The sequence below is a fragment of the Thamnophis elegans genome, chromosome 1 (assembly GCF_009769535.1).
Source record: "Thamnophis elegans isolate rThaEle1 chromosome 1, rThaEle1.pri, whole genome shotgun sequence".
Lineage (NCBI taxonomy): Eukaryota > Metazoa > Chordata > Lepidosauria > Squamata > Colubridae > Thamnophis > Thamnophis elegans.
The window spans coordinates 33,053,743-33,073,081 of NC_045541.1; the positions used below are offsets into that span (position 1 = coordinate 33,053,743).

The 19,339-nt window shown below is 36.4% G+C and overlaps 1 protein-coding gene across 9 annotated transcripts in view; it reads right to left on the reverse strand.

Moving 5' to 3' along the window:
- The window catches only part of MARCHF7 (membrane associated ring-CH-type finger 7), a 26,556-nt gene extending 7,366 nt beyond the window's left edge, over positions 1-19,190 (reverse strand). For 4 of the 9 annotated variants that reach the window (XM_032210884.1, XM_032210875.1, XM_032210899.1 and 1 more), the window contains exons 1-8: positions 19,030-19,189; positions 14,991-15,153; positions 13,614-13,772; positions 10,226-10,406; positions 9,656-9,817; positions 4,398-5,502; positions 4,059-4,228; positions 2,610-2,719 (exon numbers count right to left, since the gene is read on the reverse strand). In XM_032210884.1, the coding sequence (XP_032066775.1) occupies positions 2,610-2,719; positions 4,059-4,228; positions 4,398-5,502; positions 9,656-9,817; positions 10,226-10,406; positions 13,614-13,772; positions 14,991-15,143 (2,040 nt within the window). In that variant the 5' untranslated portion in view covers positions 15,144-15,153; positions 19,030-19,189. Of the gene's footprint in view, positions 1-2,586; positions 2,720-4,058; positions 4,229-4,397; positions 5,503-9,655; positions 9,818-10,225; positions 10,407-13,613; positions 13,773-14,990; positions 15,154-19,029 lie in introns of all 9 variants that reach the window. The other 5 variants (XR_004254768.1, XR_004254766.1, XM_032210907.1 and 2 more) reach the window with 3 other exon arrangements.
- Between the last annotated feature and the right edge of the window lie 149 nt (positions 19,191-19,339).

Here is a 19,339-nt window from a genome sequence, read left to right on the forward strand (position 1 = left end):
GGCCTGAATAATATCAAGGATACACCATATTTTATTCTGAACAGGTTGTACTTTGCAATTTGAGAGTCTTCCTAGACTTAAGAGTTCCTGTTTGAGAAACAAGTAGCTTTAGCTAGGAAGACATTTGTAGTTACAGCTTTTGTGTGTGTATACACACTCTACATGGGGCTGACTATGAAGTATCCTAGAAGCTACAGCAGATGCAGAATGCAGTGGCCCAAGCAGTGATAGGCATACAGATGAAACTCGAAAAATTAGAATATCGTGCAAAAGTTCATTTATTTCAGTAATTCAACTTAAAAGCTAATATATGAGATGACTCATTACATGCAAAGCAAGATAGTTCAAGCCATTTGTCATAATTGTGATGATTATGGCGTACAGCTCATGAAAACCCCAAATCCACCATCTCAGAAAATTAGAATATTACATGCAATCAACAAAACAAGGATTGTACATAGAACAATATCGGACCTCTGAAAAGTATAAGCATGCATATGTACTCAATACTTGGTTTGGGCCCCTTTTGCAGAAATTACTGCCTCAATGCAGCGTGGCATGAAAGCTATCAGCCTGTGGCACTGCTGAGGTGTTATGGAAGACCAGGATGCTTCAATAACAGCCTTCAGCTCTTCTGCATTGTTCGGTCTCATGTCTCTCATCCTTCTCAAAAGAGCAACTTTTGCCAAAAGCACCAAAAACTGGTTCAATGACCATAGGATTACTGCGCTTGATTGGCCTCTCCATTCTTCCTCCATACTCTGAGTTCTTGAGCCAAGGTGGCGCAGTGGTTAAATGCAGCACTGCAGGCTACTGCTAGATCAGCAGGTCAGCGGTTCAAATCTCACCGGCTCAGGGTTGACTCAGCCTTCCATCCTTCCGAGGTGGGTAAAATGAGGACCCAGATTGTTGGGGGCAATATGCTGACTCTCTGTAAACCGCTTAGAGAGGCCTGAAAGGCCTATGAAGCGGTATATAAGTCTACTGCTATTGCTATTGCTATTGGTTCCAAATAAGATGCAAAAGTTGCTCTCATCAGAAAAGAAGACTTTGGACCACTGTGCTTCATTAAGACCAGGGTCAACGCAGCTGTCTACCAGGAGATTTTGGAGCACTTCATGCTTGCTTCTGCAGACAAGATTTATGGGGATGCTGACTTCATTTTCCAGCTGCCCACACTGCCAAAAGCACCAAAACCTGGTTCAATGACTGTTGGATTACTGTGCTTGATTGGCCAGCAAACTCACCTGACCTGAACCCCATAGAGAATCTATGGGGCATTGCCAAGAAAAAGATGAGAGACATGAGACCGAACAATGCAGAAGAGCTGAAGGCCACTATTGAAGCATCTTGGTCTTCCATAACACCTCAGCAGTGCCACAGGCTGATAGCTTCCATGCCACGCCGCATTGAGGCAGTAATTGCTGCAAAAGGGGCCCAAACCAAGTACTGAGTACATATGCATGCTTATACTTTTCAGAGGTCCGATATAGTTCTATATACAATCCTTGTTTTATTGATTTCATATTCTAATTTTCTGAGATGGTGGATTTGGGGTTTTCATGAGCTGTACGCCATAATCATCACAATTATGACAAATCACGGCTTGAACTATCTTGCTTTGCATGTAATGAGTCTTATCTCATATATTAGTTTCACCTTTTAAGTTGCATTACTGAAATAAATGAACTTTTGCACGATATTCTAATTTTTTGAGTTTCACCTGTATATTGATATTCTTATGTGACCACACAACTTTAGAAGTTGTGCTAATTACCAAACCCAATCCAGGTGCAATGCAAAGTGCTGAATTGAGGTCCTAGATGGCTCTAGACCTGATTATCTGAAGGATCACTTTTTTCCATATTTACTTGCCTACTCCAACCAGATCATATATACTTCTTACAAGGTGTCCCTATGAAATTGTTATCCAAAAGGGCAAAGGATGCAGACAGGCATTCTCAATGGATGCTTCCACTCTTTGAAACTGTCTCCTAATAGGAATTCTATCAGCCTCATCCCTCCTATGTGTCAGAAAAACTTTGAATTTCAGAATCAATTCTGTTCTATTTTGCTTAGGAGTGCCCTTTGACCAGGAGGTATGTTTGTTGGTATATGGTATTGGTATTTGTTGCTGCTTGTTCTTTTATTTTTATGCTTATATGTATATGGAGTTTTTAAAAAATATTTTTATGCTGCTATGTATATGGTGTTTCAGCAGTATGATGTCCTAGTGATAAATATGCTCGCCTCCCACTCAGAATGTTGAGAATTCAATCCTAGATAGCTAAAGCTGTTTCTCTTCTAGGGCGCAAAGAAAAAATATATGCTGTGAACTCCATGCGGCATCAGGAAGGGCATCCGCCCATCAAGCGCTCAGCTCCATGTAGTCGCCCCGACTCTACCCAGAATTAAGGGATTACACGGTTGTAAAAAGGGAGGTGTTTTATGTATATGAAGTTTCTTGAAGTATTTTACAGAGTACAAAATACAAGCAACATAAATTGTCTGTCATAAACAGATTATTTCTTCCACAGTTGGAAAAAAAAACCTATCCTGAGTCACAAGCACTAAACTGACACTTACCAAATTAGCCAAAATATACTAACTTGTTCATTTGCATGTGCTCTATGGAGTTCATGGATATCAAAATTGTCAAGATTGAGCTGAAGCTTCTCTTTACACAATTCACAGGTAGTTACATCTTCCAATGAAGAACCTGGCGGGGGGGATGTTATACCTTTTATTTTATTTAGCCTTGGCATTGAAAACATTCAGAAACAGTCAGCAATCATGTTGAGAAAAGTACATCATTAAACAGAAAACTATATTCACTACTATATATACAACTGTGATTCTAAGAGAAATAGGTAAGAGTAGAGAAATCAGGACAATCATCTAAAATTCAAGTGTCCCTGTTGATTCTTTTCACAGATTATGTATTAAGGCTATATTATTATTATGATAGTTAAGATCAAAATGCTAAACATTTTATAGCTGTCCATTCTATTGTTTCTATACATTATTTTTCAAAAAAAGATTTGCATTAAAATATGAATTTCACAGGTTTTTCAAACCACATATAATCTCAGTATGTGTGTGTGTGAGTGCATGTGTGTGTGTGTGTGTTTCTTCTAATGAGTAAAATTCTAAATGAATTTTGAAATATTTTTGAATAAAACTCATGTTGAAACATAGTTGCTATTTCTGACTTCCTACTGGATTTCCCATTCATTCACTTGTCAGAAGTCAGCAAAGAAGGTTGCAAATGGTAACCCCGTGGTGCTTTGATGTCATAATCATAGCCAGGGCTGGCGGGAGGGGAGGAGAAGAGGGGGAAGACAGCATGGATGCCTCCTGCAGTACTTTGCCAGCCAAAACAGGATGCGAGGGGGGGCTTCTCAGGGCCCCTCGCAGCCCATTTTTGGCTGGCAGAGCACTGCAGGAGGCTGTGGAGAACAAAAACGGGCCCAGTTTTGGCTGGTAGAGACACCATGGGCCAGTCCTTTGATATTTCCAGGCCAGCCCCATGGGCCAGATTTAAGCACTCTGCGGGCCTTGAGTTGGTACCCCCGTGCTAGATGCTTTCAGTATTCCCCATAATAGACTGGAGGGGCAGCAAGTTGTTCCTTCCTGGCAGGGAACAGGTCACTTTAAATAGGCCTACCGAGCAATCATCTGGGAATTTGTTAAGAGCAAAAAAATAATGTTGTTTTGCTGTTCTTATTGCCATGATGCAATTCCTAATATGGACTCTTACTTGTACCAATAAAGGAAAATATTTGTAGCTCAGGGTTGAAATGAGGGGTCTTTGGTGCTTTCTCAGCTTGGTTGTTTTCTTTCAGACAATGATGTTGCATGCATTGATGATGTTGCCTAGTTTGGATAATGAAACATCTGCAAGAAAACAACCAAGCTCAGAGAGCACCAAGGACCCTCACGCTTACATGCATCCAGCCAGTTTCATTCATTTTCCAACTACACTTTAACAATCCCCTTTTGTGATCAACTTTCAAATTAGTCTATTTTTCCTGAATTGTGATCTTAAAAATTCTTACCTGAGTTAATCTTGGATTGTAGCCACTTTTTCATACACTCCTGGTGAACATACTGCAGACTTCCAGCACATTTACATGGCTCGATTAAGAGATTAGTGACAGATGTAGAGGACATTTGACAAATCCTACATATGTCTTCTTCCTCTTCTTCCTCTTCTTCTGAAAGAAGACTGAACAGAGATGAGAAAATTTACGATGTTGAATTAAATTGTTTGCATATTATGACATTAATCAGATACATCAGCATTTCCAAGATATTATTTGTTGCAATAAGTATAGGACTTGCCCAACAAAATTTATAATTAAAACATCATTCAAATGATAAAAATAGCTGTTTACCTCTCTTTAATTTTCTGAAGCTTTTCTGGATCTCTTGAAGATATTTTAGATTTGTCACTATCTTGTCCATTAGACTGACTCCAATTCGATGGAATAATATCTACAGTTATCATAACATTGTCGGACAAGTTATTTTCCAAAGTTGGCGGCATTGCAAACCGAAAAAGAGAGCCGGGAAACATTCCTGATATTCCTGAATTTCTTCTAGGAGGCACTGACTCTGACCCTGAAGGAACAGATACAGTACCACTGGGTACTGCAGGTATCGATGGCCTCGGCCTGAGGGACTCCCTTTGTGTCTCAAGAGGTCCATCCCCAGCAGATTCTCTTCTCCTAAAAAGATGCAGTGACCTAGCAGATGTTTCAGAGGCAGAAGTTCTTGCAGTTTCATCTCTTCCTTCTCTTCTCCTTCTTGAAAACAAAGGTGTACATCTGTTCCTCAAAGATGATGACAGCCAGGAACCTGCATTTCTACTTTCAGAATTATGTCTGTAATTTCCAGGTTCTGTCTCAGCACTTGGATTTGGTGAAATACCTGCCAAACCCCAGCGTCTTCTAAGGAAGCTAAATCCCTGAGGACCAGGATCAGGTGTTTGAGCTTCTGTACCTTCAGAAGTTGTAAGTGGGTTAGAAGAAGTCGCCTGGGCAGGAGCTTGAGCTCTTAGAGCACTTATATCTCTAGAACCTAATGATCTTGAAGACGACAAAGTGTCTTGGCCAGACCTTCTTGGGAAAAAGGTGGATGACATACTAGATGCCAAGCGAGATAGTAACTGCCTTGTTGAACGCCTTCCTTCAGTATCAGCAGAAGGCTCACTTAATGACCTTTGGGTTGGCAAAACTCCTTCAGAAAGGTTTGAGGTTCTGGTCCCACTTCTCATGGTATCTTGGGTAAACTCTGGCTGTATATTCCTTTCAGAAGTCTCTACTTCTCTTGGGACATAGTTAGATCTTGAATTCCAGCTATGCTCTCTAGAGAGAAATGAAGATTCATGTTCAGAAGGCAACTGGCGGTTCATGGATGTGTTCAGCCTTAAAGAACTCAATGAGTTTTCCTTTGGTCTAGCTCCCTGTGCATATGAAGAAGCAGGTCTTTCCTGCAAATCTAAGAAGAATAAAAGAAAATTAAAATTAGACCCCATCTCCAGATTTAATCAAATTAAGGAAATATACTTCTTACAACATAGCTCTATCTGAGGAGTCCTTGGTGATCTCTGAGCTTGGTTGTTAGGCTACATACATTTTGTTCTCCGACTATCTATGGTAGGGCTAGAGAAACTCAGCTTTCCCCATTCCTAGCACCTGACAAGGCTGGCTTTCAGTTGCCAAATAGGCCCAACTGCTGAGTAAACACAATTTAACATCTGATCTTTAAAGCTGTAAGTGACTCAGGATCTATCTATTTCACAGAAGACTTCTCTTGCTATGAACCTGCCCAGATCAGCAGGAGATACTATTCTGAAGATGCCCCTGCTGCTGAAATCTCAGCTTTTTGGTATGTGGGAGAGTGTCTTTTCTGGTGTTCCCAGGCAATGGACTTGCAACATTCTACAGGGAGATGGATTTGGTCTTCATTTTCTCAGTATTTAGGAAAACAATATGTTATTTTGCAAACATCAATTGTTAATTTATTTTAATTGCAGTAATGTTAAATTCATGTTTTACAGTTTTATCTTCGTTTCAATTGCTAAACTTTCCTAAATGTTTACAGGGGCAAAGAAGCAAGGTATATTCATTAACACTTTTATTCAGATTTTACTCTATTTGGGCTTTAAATAAAAATGAAAAAGAAAAAAGTTTTAAATGAATTTATGAATCATGTAAATTGTTAATTTCAATCCTATAGTAAAGCTAGCTAAAAGCAGTAATTATTCTTTGAAGAACAATTAAAACACCAGGTGTCATAGAATGAGACATTTTTGGCTGTTTGAATTGACTTAATGATCAAGTATGTTCTGGTAGTTACACTGCTTTTCATTAGGTGAAACTAGTTCTAAGAGTGATGAAGGCTATTGAAAATTACTGGTCCAATATGTTTTTTCTAACTGCTTTAATGTATAAAAAATGAGGAAAAATAGGGTAAACCCACATAAAAGGAAGCAAGGGAAAAAAAGAGAAAAAAAGGAATAAACAAAGCATATTACATTACATACAGGAAACCAGGTATATTTTTAAACATTCCATATATTACTGAGCAAGATCAGACTAGAATACATTTCATGATAATACAGGCAGTCCTTGACTTGTAACAGCTCATTTAGTGACTATTCAGTTACGACACACTGAAAAAAGTGTCATGACTGTTTTTCAGAGTTACAACCTTTGCAGTATCCCCACCATCATGTGATCAAAATTCAGATGCTTGGCAATTGGTTGGTATTTATGATGGTTGCAGTGTCCTTTTTTGCAACTTTCTGACAAGCTAAGTCAATGGGAAAGCCAGATTCACTGAATTATTAAAGGATTAGTAATTTAACAACAACAGTGCTTCATTTAACAACTGTGGCAAGAAAGGTTGTAAAAAAAGGGAAAACTCACTTAACAAATGTCTCATTTAACAATCAAAATTTTGGGCTCAATTGTGGTGGTAAGTCGAAGACTATCTGTATCGGATTTTATTCTGGCAGATATGTATACATTTGAAATTGAATCTGCTTATTGGATGGGTTTTCATTTCTATTTGACCCCAAAACTAAATCTCACTGTTGTGAGATATCTGAAATCTACAATACAGGACTATATTCTTTATCTGTTACACCAAGTAAAACCCCCGAATGAAAAGATGATAGATCCAGATATTCTTCCACTGATGGTTCAGAACTGAAAATGATCTAGTATACAAAAAGAGACTAAATATTTTTTCTTTTTCCAACTTTTTAAAAATTTCAGGATGTGAATTAAACAGGTAATAAACTTAAATAACTTTTTTTTTTAATCTACTATTTACAATGGGCCCTGGAGGTGGAGTTTCTGTATTATAATTTCTGAACATCCTATTTAGGAATACTTGTGGGTTTAGCTTTCTTTTAGTTTTTATTCCAGTATTTACTTCTGGCTTTTTATTTTTTTAAAAAACTTTTTCTTCATGTACATTTATTACTTGTTCTTGTGTGCTCTTTTTGTTGTGCTTTGCTTTGTTTTTTTCATTTTTAAAAATGCATATCGGTCTGTTCCTGACTTATATCAATTATTTTAAAGAGTTGCCCCATTTTTTCTAGATTTAAATATTTTAAGTTGAAAGGATATCAAAGCTATTTTATGTACCATGAGATTAAGAGATACACTGAACCATTTTAAAAAATCAAATTTAGGTACATGTAATCGCTGTTATTTGTGTAGCTCAAAATCAAGAACTTTTACAATTTGATCTCTTTAAAATTAAAATTAAAAAATAAAATTAAAATCATGAGATTTGTACTGCTTACTTTCTTTTTAGCATATAGCTTGCTTCAAACAGCTGTGACTGAAGTTCATATACAATTTAAAGACTTCTATGGATTTTAATTACATTATTTGGAAAATTTGGGAACAACCATTCCAAGGAAACTTTCTTCACATATGTATATAAATATTTCAAATGTTTTAACACAATAGATAAAGTTGACATTAAAATCCCATCAAGCATATAAGGGAAGATAAACATAAAGATACATATCACTTCGACGCTGATATACTTAAGATATATTCCTTGCTAATTTCATGAACGTCCTTTCCATTTAGTGCTGTAATATTTCTAAACTGCTGGATTTTCTTTATTTAAATTATAGCTATCATATGATAATGGAAGTTTATCTTTCCTGATTCTCTGCTTTATCACTGAACACATATTTTGAGTTCAATGTGCCTATGGATTGTAAGTGATAAAGTCAAACATATTGTTGGCAGAGTTAGAAAGAATTTGACCTTGCTGACATAATAGCAAGACAATTCCATTTTCAGCCAAAGTCTATTATAGTTTCTGCATTAAAGGCACAATTGGAAAAGCTAAGATGTGGTAATTTTTACTCTTATTCGCATGACAAATTTACACTCTGGAATAATTTAAATTTGAAAATTGCAAGTAAATCTCTTGGATGGGAACAAATCATGAGACTTAATACCTTAAAGCTACTTACTGCCAAACATTTTTTAAACAATCTACTATAAGAGGAGTTTGAATTGCCTAAGATTTGAAAATGGCAGAATATTCAAAACATATCCTAATTTCACTGTGTAGTCCAGATGCATTAACAGAATCTACATTTCCCATATTATCATCAGTACTGAAATGAGTTTTAAATGTTCTAAATCTACGGTATTTTATAAACTGTTAAAGAATATTGCTAAGGTAAATGGTAGTTATTTACAATTAATAAATCAATGGCTAAGAATCTTACAGAATATTATGTTATTTTACCATGAAACAATTTAATATAAATATAAATCATACAAATGTAAGATACTTTTCATATTTGTTGGATATTTCAAAACATGTTTAAAATGTTTGGCTGTCAACCTCACTTATGTTGAAAATGGATAATGTACATTTATTCAAAAGGTATGGGGCCACTATTGTTTTATTTTAGTTTAAAATTCCTAAGACTACAGTAATATCTCTATCTCTATCTCTATCTATCTATCTATATATATTATATACAGTGTAAAGGCATAAATGTACATCTGAATTATGTATTAAAACGTGGACACTCTGTCTCTAAAAATGTCAATTCATTGAGCAAAGGGAACAGCAAACACATTACTTTTTTGGCATTGGAAATATACCAAAGGTCTTGAATTTCCAATGTGTTTGTTATCAGCTTCTGAGCTAATTCGTTACTGACATACTGTAAATGGAAAGACTGATCAATAGTACTTTATGTGATTACAGTTTAATTATTCATTAAAATTAGACCAAATATCATATTTCAAAATCGCCCAAATGGGGGCTTTCATGTCCCTGGCAGGAGCTGGAGCAAAGGACAGGAGCTCACCTGCCCCACTGCAGCACTTGAGTCTTGAACATGGGCCTGCTGTTTGTCAAGCAGCATCCTAACTATGTGAGCCACCATGTTCCTTATATTTCAAAATAATTTTTATTTAAAAGGCACAGTAGAGTCCTACAGATATTTAAACAATTAAAAATTAACTTGCTAGTAGACAGCAAGTTGTATATATGAAGCAACTAATCAATAGTCAGACATTACGAGAGCAATATAAATATCCCAGGCAAGTTTAAGGAACAACATGTAACTAAACATGCTCAGCTTTCCAATACATACATGCTGATGGAGGGAAATCACCATTCCTTTGACTACAATCCACAAAACTAACAGATGGCTCTGTCCTTTCTAGCTCTCTTCTCTCTCTCACAAGTTCAGTTGTTAATGATCCAAGTACCATAGATGAAGATCTGGGCACATCACTGTACCTCCATTGGGAATCTAAAGACAAGTTAAAACTATTTTTATTTTCCAGCCTCGTTATTTGCTTTAGAAATTCTACATTTAAGGCAAATCCACTTCCTATTAGGTACTGCTATCTGCAGAAACTTCAAAACCATACCCTTTCAATGGCTGTTCCTCTTCTCTGAAATAGCTTGACGTGGACATCAGAAAGGGTCTATCCTTCATGGTTTTTAGAAAATCAATTAAAATATAGTTTGCCATCAGGCCACAAGTAACAAGAATGTCATTATTACTCTGATGAGGACTGGTGTTTTAATTTTGATTGAATATGGCACTCTTGTTTTTTACACCTTCTATTTATTTTCCCTTTGGAGAATGGAGTGGCAGTTTGGAGTGCTAATAAGCCTTATTATACATTTTTTTACTATTTAACATACAACTTACCTGAAACTGTGCTTAAACCACTACTTCTCATACTAGAGGTAGATGTATAAGAAAGTTTAGGTCTTTTTGAATCAATATCTTGTTGTTGGCTATGCAGTCTTGAAGAATATGCTCCCTGAGTTCTTTCAGATTCACTCAACCAAGATGGTGCAGGAAGTGATGATGATGATGATGATGTAACCTACCAATTGGGGTTTGAGAAGGTTATTAATATACTGATAAATGACTTGTTCTTTAATAGTAAACAAGAAGAAGATTCAACCAAAACTATTATGCTGAAAAGGCTTGGATAAAACAACCAAGAGAACCAGTAAATGAGAACAATTTTAAAAGAATAGTCTAATAAGCTATTATTCAAACATTATGATAAATGTATTAAAAATAACAAATTGCATTACACTAGAGATAATATACCAATGCATCGTAGTCCTGGAAACAAGGTAAAAATTGTTCTTTTTGGAACAGTTCTGTCAAAACAGTTTAGCATTATAAACTCTAATTATGGTATTTTCTTAGTATTTGGAAAACCTGTCTGAAATGTAAATCAATGTTTTGTTTCATATGAATATTTGCAAGCTCTCTTTTTACTCAGATTTCATGCAAAACTCATTTAAATATGTACAATCCTTTAAAGTTGTTATCCCACTATTTATTTTCATATTACACAAGAATTTATCTTCCACACTCAGGCAGCTGCTCAATTAACTGAATTGCATGTTAGGGCAGTCTTGAAAATAGTTGAGAAACTTAGCATAAATTGTATAGCAGTTTCTCAGTTGGAACTGCATGTGAAATGTATCAATACCTGCGTTTTTTTAAAATTTGAACTGGCTGCCAATTCTATTTCAGACTAAATCTATCCTGACCTTCAAAATTCCAACAGTGTAATCCTAGTCATTTTATCTAATTCAGAAATAATTCCCACAATCTTACAGAAGCGGATTCCAACACAAAAATGTAATCTGCATAAGTTTATCCCAAAATCTTTGTCCATATATTGCCCTACCCAAACTCCATTAAAATAATGTATGGGATTAAATAAAGGTACCAATACCGGAGACAATATTAATTCCAATAAAGCAGAGGAATTTTAGTGGTGCATTTACTTTTCTGGGCTTTAAAATTATTGGTTTAGGATATTTTGCCATGAGTGTTTTCAATGTATGATTTTATGTTTACTATATCTTTTTATTTTTACAAGCAATAGTAAAGCAAATTACAGAGTTTAGCATTGATTATTTTTCATAATAATGTTACTGTCTGATTAAAAAATAAGCACAGAATCAGTTGGAAGAACAAATTTATGCAGTATATTTTTTTAATTGAAACAGTATTCAACTACATATAATTATGATTTGGAAGTACCTATTACTTTAAAAGAAACTTTTAAGTTTAAAATAATAATGTTATTTACAACTTGCATTCGTACTCTGTGATGAAATTTAGATCTATATCAGTAACTGTCTGAACATCTAAAAAACTAAAACTAATTTATTTACATTTTCTTTAATTTACAAAATTTGGAGACTCTGACTCCAATGCAACTCTGCATAGTCTATATGGAGAATAAAAAACAGTAAGAGAGCCAATACACAAAAAATATAATCAACAAGGTTCCATAAATATCTTATAGTACACTTAAAGGCCAGACAGAACAGTTAGCTTTTCAAAGATTTCTGCAAGATCATTAAGATGAAAGTCCCAGGGATCTCTAGGGAATAATGTTCCAAAGAGTAGGCAGGATGCAGAGAATGCATGCTTCCTAGGTCTTGATAGATCAATTGAAAGGCCCCAAAACACACTGAGTCTGCCCTTTTCCCAGCAAGGCAAAGCTAATAAAAAACCTCTTTAAATTGTTACTAGATAGCAATTTAAACTATTAGAAATACTATTAAGAAATAGAAGTTACATGGAACTATTTAAAGTCAAGGCAAGATTTGAAAGACCAAGAAAAATATCTGCTGGAATTGCCCCCAAACTTGGCAGATTTGCAAAACAAAACTTACAGGCCACAGCAAATGACCTGCTTAAAAGATTAGATCATTATAGCATTGCTTATACATCAATAATCCTGGAGAATTCTCAGAAGAAAACCCTTTCTTCATCACACATTATTGCCTGATATCCATAAAGAAAACCTTAATCAGATTGTAACACTGAAATAAAATATTGAGACTCATTCAGCAAAAAATGAACTTATCCAGCACCAACTACACAAAATACATTTATGGGAAAAACTATGAAGCATAAAAAATACCATTCCAACTATTAAGTGGTGTATGTTTGTGCATGCAACAATACATAGCCAATATTGAGAGAGATTCAATGACATATCGATACATCCCGGAAGCTAATTTCCCACAATCAGTGAAAACTGATGCTGAAAAGATGTAGGATCGAGGTTTATCTCTAAACAACCATAAAATACTTACAGAAAAGGTTAAAATGGCATTCACAATCATAAGATGTTTGTATTATTGAAATCTGTGGAAGAAACCTCAAAAGTGCAGTACATGGAAAGACACTGAAGAATATTTCTGAGCTAAACAAGTTCCATAATGAGCATTGTGGAAAAAATTCCAAAAGCAAAAACAAAAAAACCTTTTAGTTGGCTACAGAAAATATTTGGAAACTGGTATTTCTGCCAAATAAGGTGTTACAAAATACAGGTAGTCCTTGATTTATGACCATTCTTTTAACAACAGTTTGAAGTTACAAAAGCACTGAAAAAAGTGACTAATGGCCATTCCTTTCACTTACAATTTTTGCAAAGTCCCTGCAGTCACATTATCAAAATTGGGTGCTTGCCAACCAGCATACATTTACAATGGTTACAGTGTCCCAAGATTGCTATTTGTGACATTCTTTTTTGGTGGGGGGGCAGACACTCCAACAAGCAAAGTCAGTGGGGGAAGCAGGTTCCACATTTTGGATTAAATGCTCAGAAAATATCTTCCCTGTCTCTTTCACTGCCTCCCAGCTCCCTCCCTGCTTTGAGCCAACATCAGATTACAGAGAAAAACAGAGACACCCAAAGGGGAAAATAGACTCTGGCTAACAAGATGTGTCAGAGTTTGTTGCAGAAATCGCTTTCAGAAAGCACACATAGATAAATGATTCAGCAGGATTCATTAATTTATTTATATACATAACACCTCATGAGTAGATGTACAATCCCAGTAACTGATTCTTCCGAAGTGATAGTAGTTACAGGCAAAACACAGGCAGAGAAGAAAAGCAGTTTCAGTTCAGCAATCGAGTTTGCTTTAGGTTTTTTTTTTTAATATATTTTGTATTTTAATTTTTTTCCAATAAACTAAATGTTTTTACACACACATAACATAAAGACACAATTTTATCTTCAACAGATTAACTATGCAATTCTTACCAATCTATTTCTGCTTCCCAAAAATCTTCCAGACCAGGGACGATCAAGTGTTCCTGAGTAGTGAGTTGGAGAAGAAGCTGGAAGCTTCCATGAACTTTCATATGCTTCTCGTTCTTCAACAGACCAGTTTCTATTGGAACTATGCAACCTGCCAGATTCCTACAAAAAATATGTTTATTACTTAATGCCTTGCTTGGGCCATCATTCCACACAAGAAAATAAAATCTATAACATCTGCACTTTTTAAATAATCACATTTAAATATTTTCTATAAATCAACTGTTCCTATCCCATCTCAAAAATAAGTTTACCTCATCCTAAGTGGGTCATAACTGTAAGGCTTACTTTGTTAAAAATTCAGCTTCCATTAAATTATTTCCTAAGTAGGACCAAGCATTACTATTCTATTCTCACTGAAGAGAACGACTGAGATTCTGCTATACTGGCAACATTTGAAGCAAATGCAAGGAGTCATGTGAAGATTTTCTATTTTCAGGCACTGAATTTTGCTAACCCTCTAAAATACAAATTAACTCATACCTCACAAATTATTCATATACTTCTTTTAGCCAAAACCAAATCATGTCTACTTATTTAAGGGAACATTTAACTAGTTTTAAGAAAATAAAGTACTAAACAGACAAAAGTGGAAATGAAAAGAAAAAAAACAGAAGTGTATATATTTCTAAAATAGAAATAATTTCTTATTAATTTATAATCAATTAATTCTGTACCAGCAAATCCTGTTTCCAGGGATAAAGCAGCATATACTGTAGGCTGCAGAATGAACTGTGGTAACAGCCAAAAATAAGTGGCAGAATACATGCAGAATTCCCAGGCTCAACACCTATAATTTTCAGTCATGTTAGAAAAAAATTGCTTGAAAAGCCACTGTTGGTGTCAACAATACTTGTCTAGGTGATCATACTTAGGACATAGCAGTAAATATAACAAAATCCCAATTGAAACTAAATCCCAAATAGATACTAGTGTTATATTTTCTCTGTAAGTTTTTTTCAATAGCTATACAGTTATCATTACAATGAAGAGAGCAATAGAAAGAGAAGGGTGGGGGATGTATCTTCATGTTTATTATAGGAAATAAAGTTATGCACTTCCATGAACTCCTTCTAGCAAACAGCAAACAGCCTGGTCAGTCTCAGCATAGCCTGATTTAGCACAAGCAGCTGATTGGGGGTTTGATCGGCTTCCTGGAATACCAACAATCAGTTGTTTCAGGCTGCCAGGTTCGTTGCCTATAACCGCTTCCACACACCCCATTTTCAGCCTCCACATGCCCGTTTTGGCCCAAAAACCTCAAACAATTTGAACTCATCAACTAGAGAAAGATGGAGAATATACCATCATAAGAGTTACCTGGCGTCCAGAATCAAGTCTTACTGAAGACTCTCTCGTACGGTATGAATCAGTTAAACTTGTTCCACCACTTCCAGCTCCTATCCTAGCACTTCGAGAACCAGATGGCTGAACAGATAACCTCCGTGGGATTCTTGATGGCTTTGATTCCATTTTGTGTGCACTATATTAAAACAAATATTCAACTTTGCTAGTTAATGAACTGTTTAAAATATAGGAAAAGCTAGAGGTTTATAATTTAGATACTAATCAGTGGTTAATTTTGCCCCTATGTTTGTACACTAAACCACTGATCAATATTTTAAATACTACAAATGAGATATAAGCATCAAAAAGATAAATCTTATAAGTTGCTGATGATATTTAGCCAGGGTTAGGGTGCCAGGACACCTGAGAGATGCCATGGAGGTTCAATCTCAGTGCCTAGAGGATGTGATAGTACCTGGATAGGACACAACAGAATTCAACCTAACAAGACCAAGTGGGCTTTGAGTTTTTTGGACTATCTGATTCTAGAGAGTTGTCATTTTTGGTTCTGATGTGGTAGCACTGCGACAGACAGACAGAGAGCACAATCTGGGTCTTCTTGAACTTGCAGTTCTTGCCTGAGAAGCAGGTTGCAACTGTGGCTAGGAAGGCCTTTGCATAGCTTTAAATGTCATCAATTCCACCTAAAATCTAGTATCACTTTCTAGAGACCACTAATCTGTAAAATCTGCAAACCCCAAATCCATAAAATCTAAAGAAAGGACATCAATTGGCTAAACATTTATGAAATGTGCATTAGGTGTGAGTAAAGCATAGATACCTCGTACATGTACATTATTTACATTACATTATAATCAAATTGGACAAAAGTCACCATTAAACATCACTTTTCAATGAATTTTTATTGCATCTTTACACAATCATGTACTCTTAATAAATTTGTAGTACAGCATTCATACACTTCTAAAAATTTAGTTTAGTAGATATTATTATACCTTATTTTACAATTCATATTGTCCCCCCCCCCGAAAACTGACTGTGGAATATAAAGAATATGCAATTCATTAAACACTGGTTTAGAAACAATTATTTAGACACATGGCCTAGAAGTAAACATAAGTCTTGCAGGCAAATAGAACTTTATCTTATTTTAATGCATATAATGTATCTCTGTATTTAATCAAGTATTCAATATTATTTTGCGTGAGAACCTGTTCTGTCAATCTCTGGTTTTCTACTATTATACATATGGATTGATTTTGGAATATTAAAACATTGAAAAATATAACTTAGATCATGGGATGGTTAGCTAAAAATACATTCTTACCAATACTGGAAGCATACCTATATATTAGATATCTATATATCTTAAATCCTTAGGATCTTAGATTTCATTATCAAAAACATATTGCATTTTTTTTTAAAATCCAATACAAGCCAATTATATTGATAAAGGAGAATGAATCAAAGTACTATATATTGTTTCATTTCTGCACACCTGTAAGCTAGCAAATTCAATATCAAACCAGACCTAAAACAGCCAATATAATTACTTTGAATGTTATTAATGTTGCTACTCTTCTCACAGCCTGAATTCAAATATAATCAAAGTTGTGCCCTATTGTCCTACTTTTGACTATTTTGGCCACAGCAAAATCAAAACTAAAATAGAAGATAAAGTCTCTGTAAAAGAGTTAATAGTCATGTACCATGTCTCAACATTTTTATAGCAGCTAGTCATTTACCAGTCTTATTTTATAAAAAAATAAAATAGTCCAGAAAATTTCAAATATGATTCAAGATCAGCCACAGAATTTGAAATATTGTAACTCCAGGTCACTTTAAGATGAACCAGACAAGTCTTACTGGATTGTTCTAAGTACTAGTTTTAAATGGCAAAACTGCATTAAACAAAAGGAAATGCATTCCAGGTGTGTATTTCAGTAATAGGAGGGCTCCTGACTGGTGCTGTGCTTACAACATCCCAATTAGAGGAAGGAAGAGAGAAGCAGTTAAGTACTATTTTCTTAACTGTTCCAGGAAATTAGAGTTTGGTAGCATTTTTTAGACTAACAATTTTATTAAAACATATAAACTTTCAGGAATTGTAGCTCACTTTAACACATATATGGAATGGTTAACAGATTTAAATTAAAATGGGACATGAGGAAGGAGAATGGGTTGGTACATATGAAAATAGTTATAAAAATCTAATGAATTGGCTATTGTAATGTGTTAAAATCATTGTGCTCGTCTGAGACCTTCTGGGATAGGCAGAAGAGTGTCTCTCAGATCTTTGAAGCAGATGAAGAGGAAGGATACAAGCAAAGGCAAAGACAGAAGGAACCAGCAAACATAAACATCTTTGTCCTATTCAATCCACAGAATTTAGCTGTATCAAACTCCTGCTGATATAGAAAGAGCAATATATCAATTCACAGGTTTTAGACAAATCCAATTTAGGGCAAGTTAGCACATTTGTTATTCAATAGATAACATCCAGCCTCCATGTTCTCCATCTACTACATAGCCAATTTCACTGTAAAAACCATAGCTAGAGAATTCTTATTTATAGAAGTTACACATATGCCTCATATACACATATGCTCAAATTAGTTGTGATATTAGTCTAGGCCTCATGCTAGAGGCCTCAAAATTGCTTCCTTTCAAAGGGGTCTTATATGGCTTACGTGTATTTGCTGGTGACCAGTAGGAGGCACTACACAACTGGTTTTGTCCTTATTGAGTGTTTCCAGATGGAGGCATCCTCCATAATGGACTTTAAAGAACTAAAGACTATGTAGTATGGGGGATACTTACTTATCCCTTGAAGAGACCCAATAAAGTCAGGAGTGGCCATGTAGTACTTCCTACTTGATCAGTAACTAATATAATATTGATATGGTCATAGGGTTGCAACTAAATACAATATTTTTCACTGGAGATAAATCATACCCAGTTAGTGAAGGCAAATGAACAAGTCCTCTAAAAATCGGATACTCTCAAAACTGCAATAATTGCTGGGGTTTTTTTTTAACAGTCTGTTCTAAATACTAAAAAAAAAAAAAAAAAAAAACCACCTCAATCCATCTATTTCAGTGGTTTCCAAAGTGGGACCCAGGCCCCACAGGGAAGCAATTTGATTTTTAATGGGGGCAATTTGAACCTTGTTTAAACCAAAGTTAATGGCCTTTTAGGCTGGAGGAAACAGAGTTCACTTTTTGAGTAAGTAAGAATCACAGGGTGATCACAGGGTGGGGCATCAAGATTTTAGAGATCCTTAGATGGCCAAAAAAGAGTTGGGAACCATTGAATTCAAATAGATTCTATTTGAATAAGAAATTCAAATTGATTCTATTTAAATACGAAATTCAAATCGAAGCTAAGCAGCACCAAGGGAGAAGCAGCAAACCGAACTGTTATTGGCATTCCTTTTTAATCAGATGATTTTTTTTTAAAGGCCATCCTAAAAAGCTGGGGGGGGGGGGGAAGAGACTTGTAAAGGATTAGTCATATAACCTGAATGCCAAGCTGACTTAAGCACTCTATAATAAACACCCCAATGACCTCATACTGGAGACAGACCAGGCAACCCCGGGTTCCGACATTAATTTAACCACCTGAATATATGGAGAAGGTTGGCTCCTGACCTCTCTGAAACTGGATTACCACGGAATAAAAAAACCGCTTTCCTCCCCAAAACCCCTTCTACGCTAGCCGACATTAAGAACAGCGGAAGGTTTCTCTTTCCCGGATTCGATTGCACAACGAAAGCCCCATGGAGGAAGGCGTCTCTTCGTCCCTCCTGCGGACGCGCCCAGAGCAGGCGTGCAAGCCCTGGGTCCGTTTGCCGAGTCAGAGCTCTCTTTCCGAACCGTACAAGGCGAACGGGGAAGGGGAAGGAAACGGGGCCAAGAACTTCGCCGCCCCAAAGCCCCACAAAATGGAGACCTTCCTCCGCTCCCAAAACCGTGGCACTTCCCTCCCGCGAAGTCAGGGGCCTCCGCCCGCCTCTTCGGCTTCGCTTTCTCCCTCCTCCGCAAGGCATCACCTGCTTGCGTTGGCCGCCGTCTGCCCCAGCGCCGCTCGCCGCCTTCACGGGCTCCCCCCCCTCCCCAACCGCTCGCCGAGCCGACAATGGCTGCCGTCCGACTACCGTACGGTCTGTCCTGAGGAGGAAGCTACCCCAGCGCCGCCTGCCAATCACCGCGGAGTCAACGGACAACCCGTCCCTTCAACTCTCGCGAGAAGACCGGCCCTCTAACCCAGCCCGAAGCTTTTATACGGAAGTGTGGATCTCGGCCTCTCCCCCACAAGACGTCGTGGGGTGAGGCGAACGGCTCACCCGGAGGCTGCCGGGA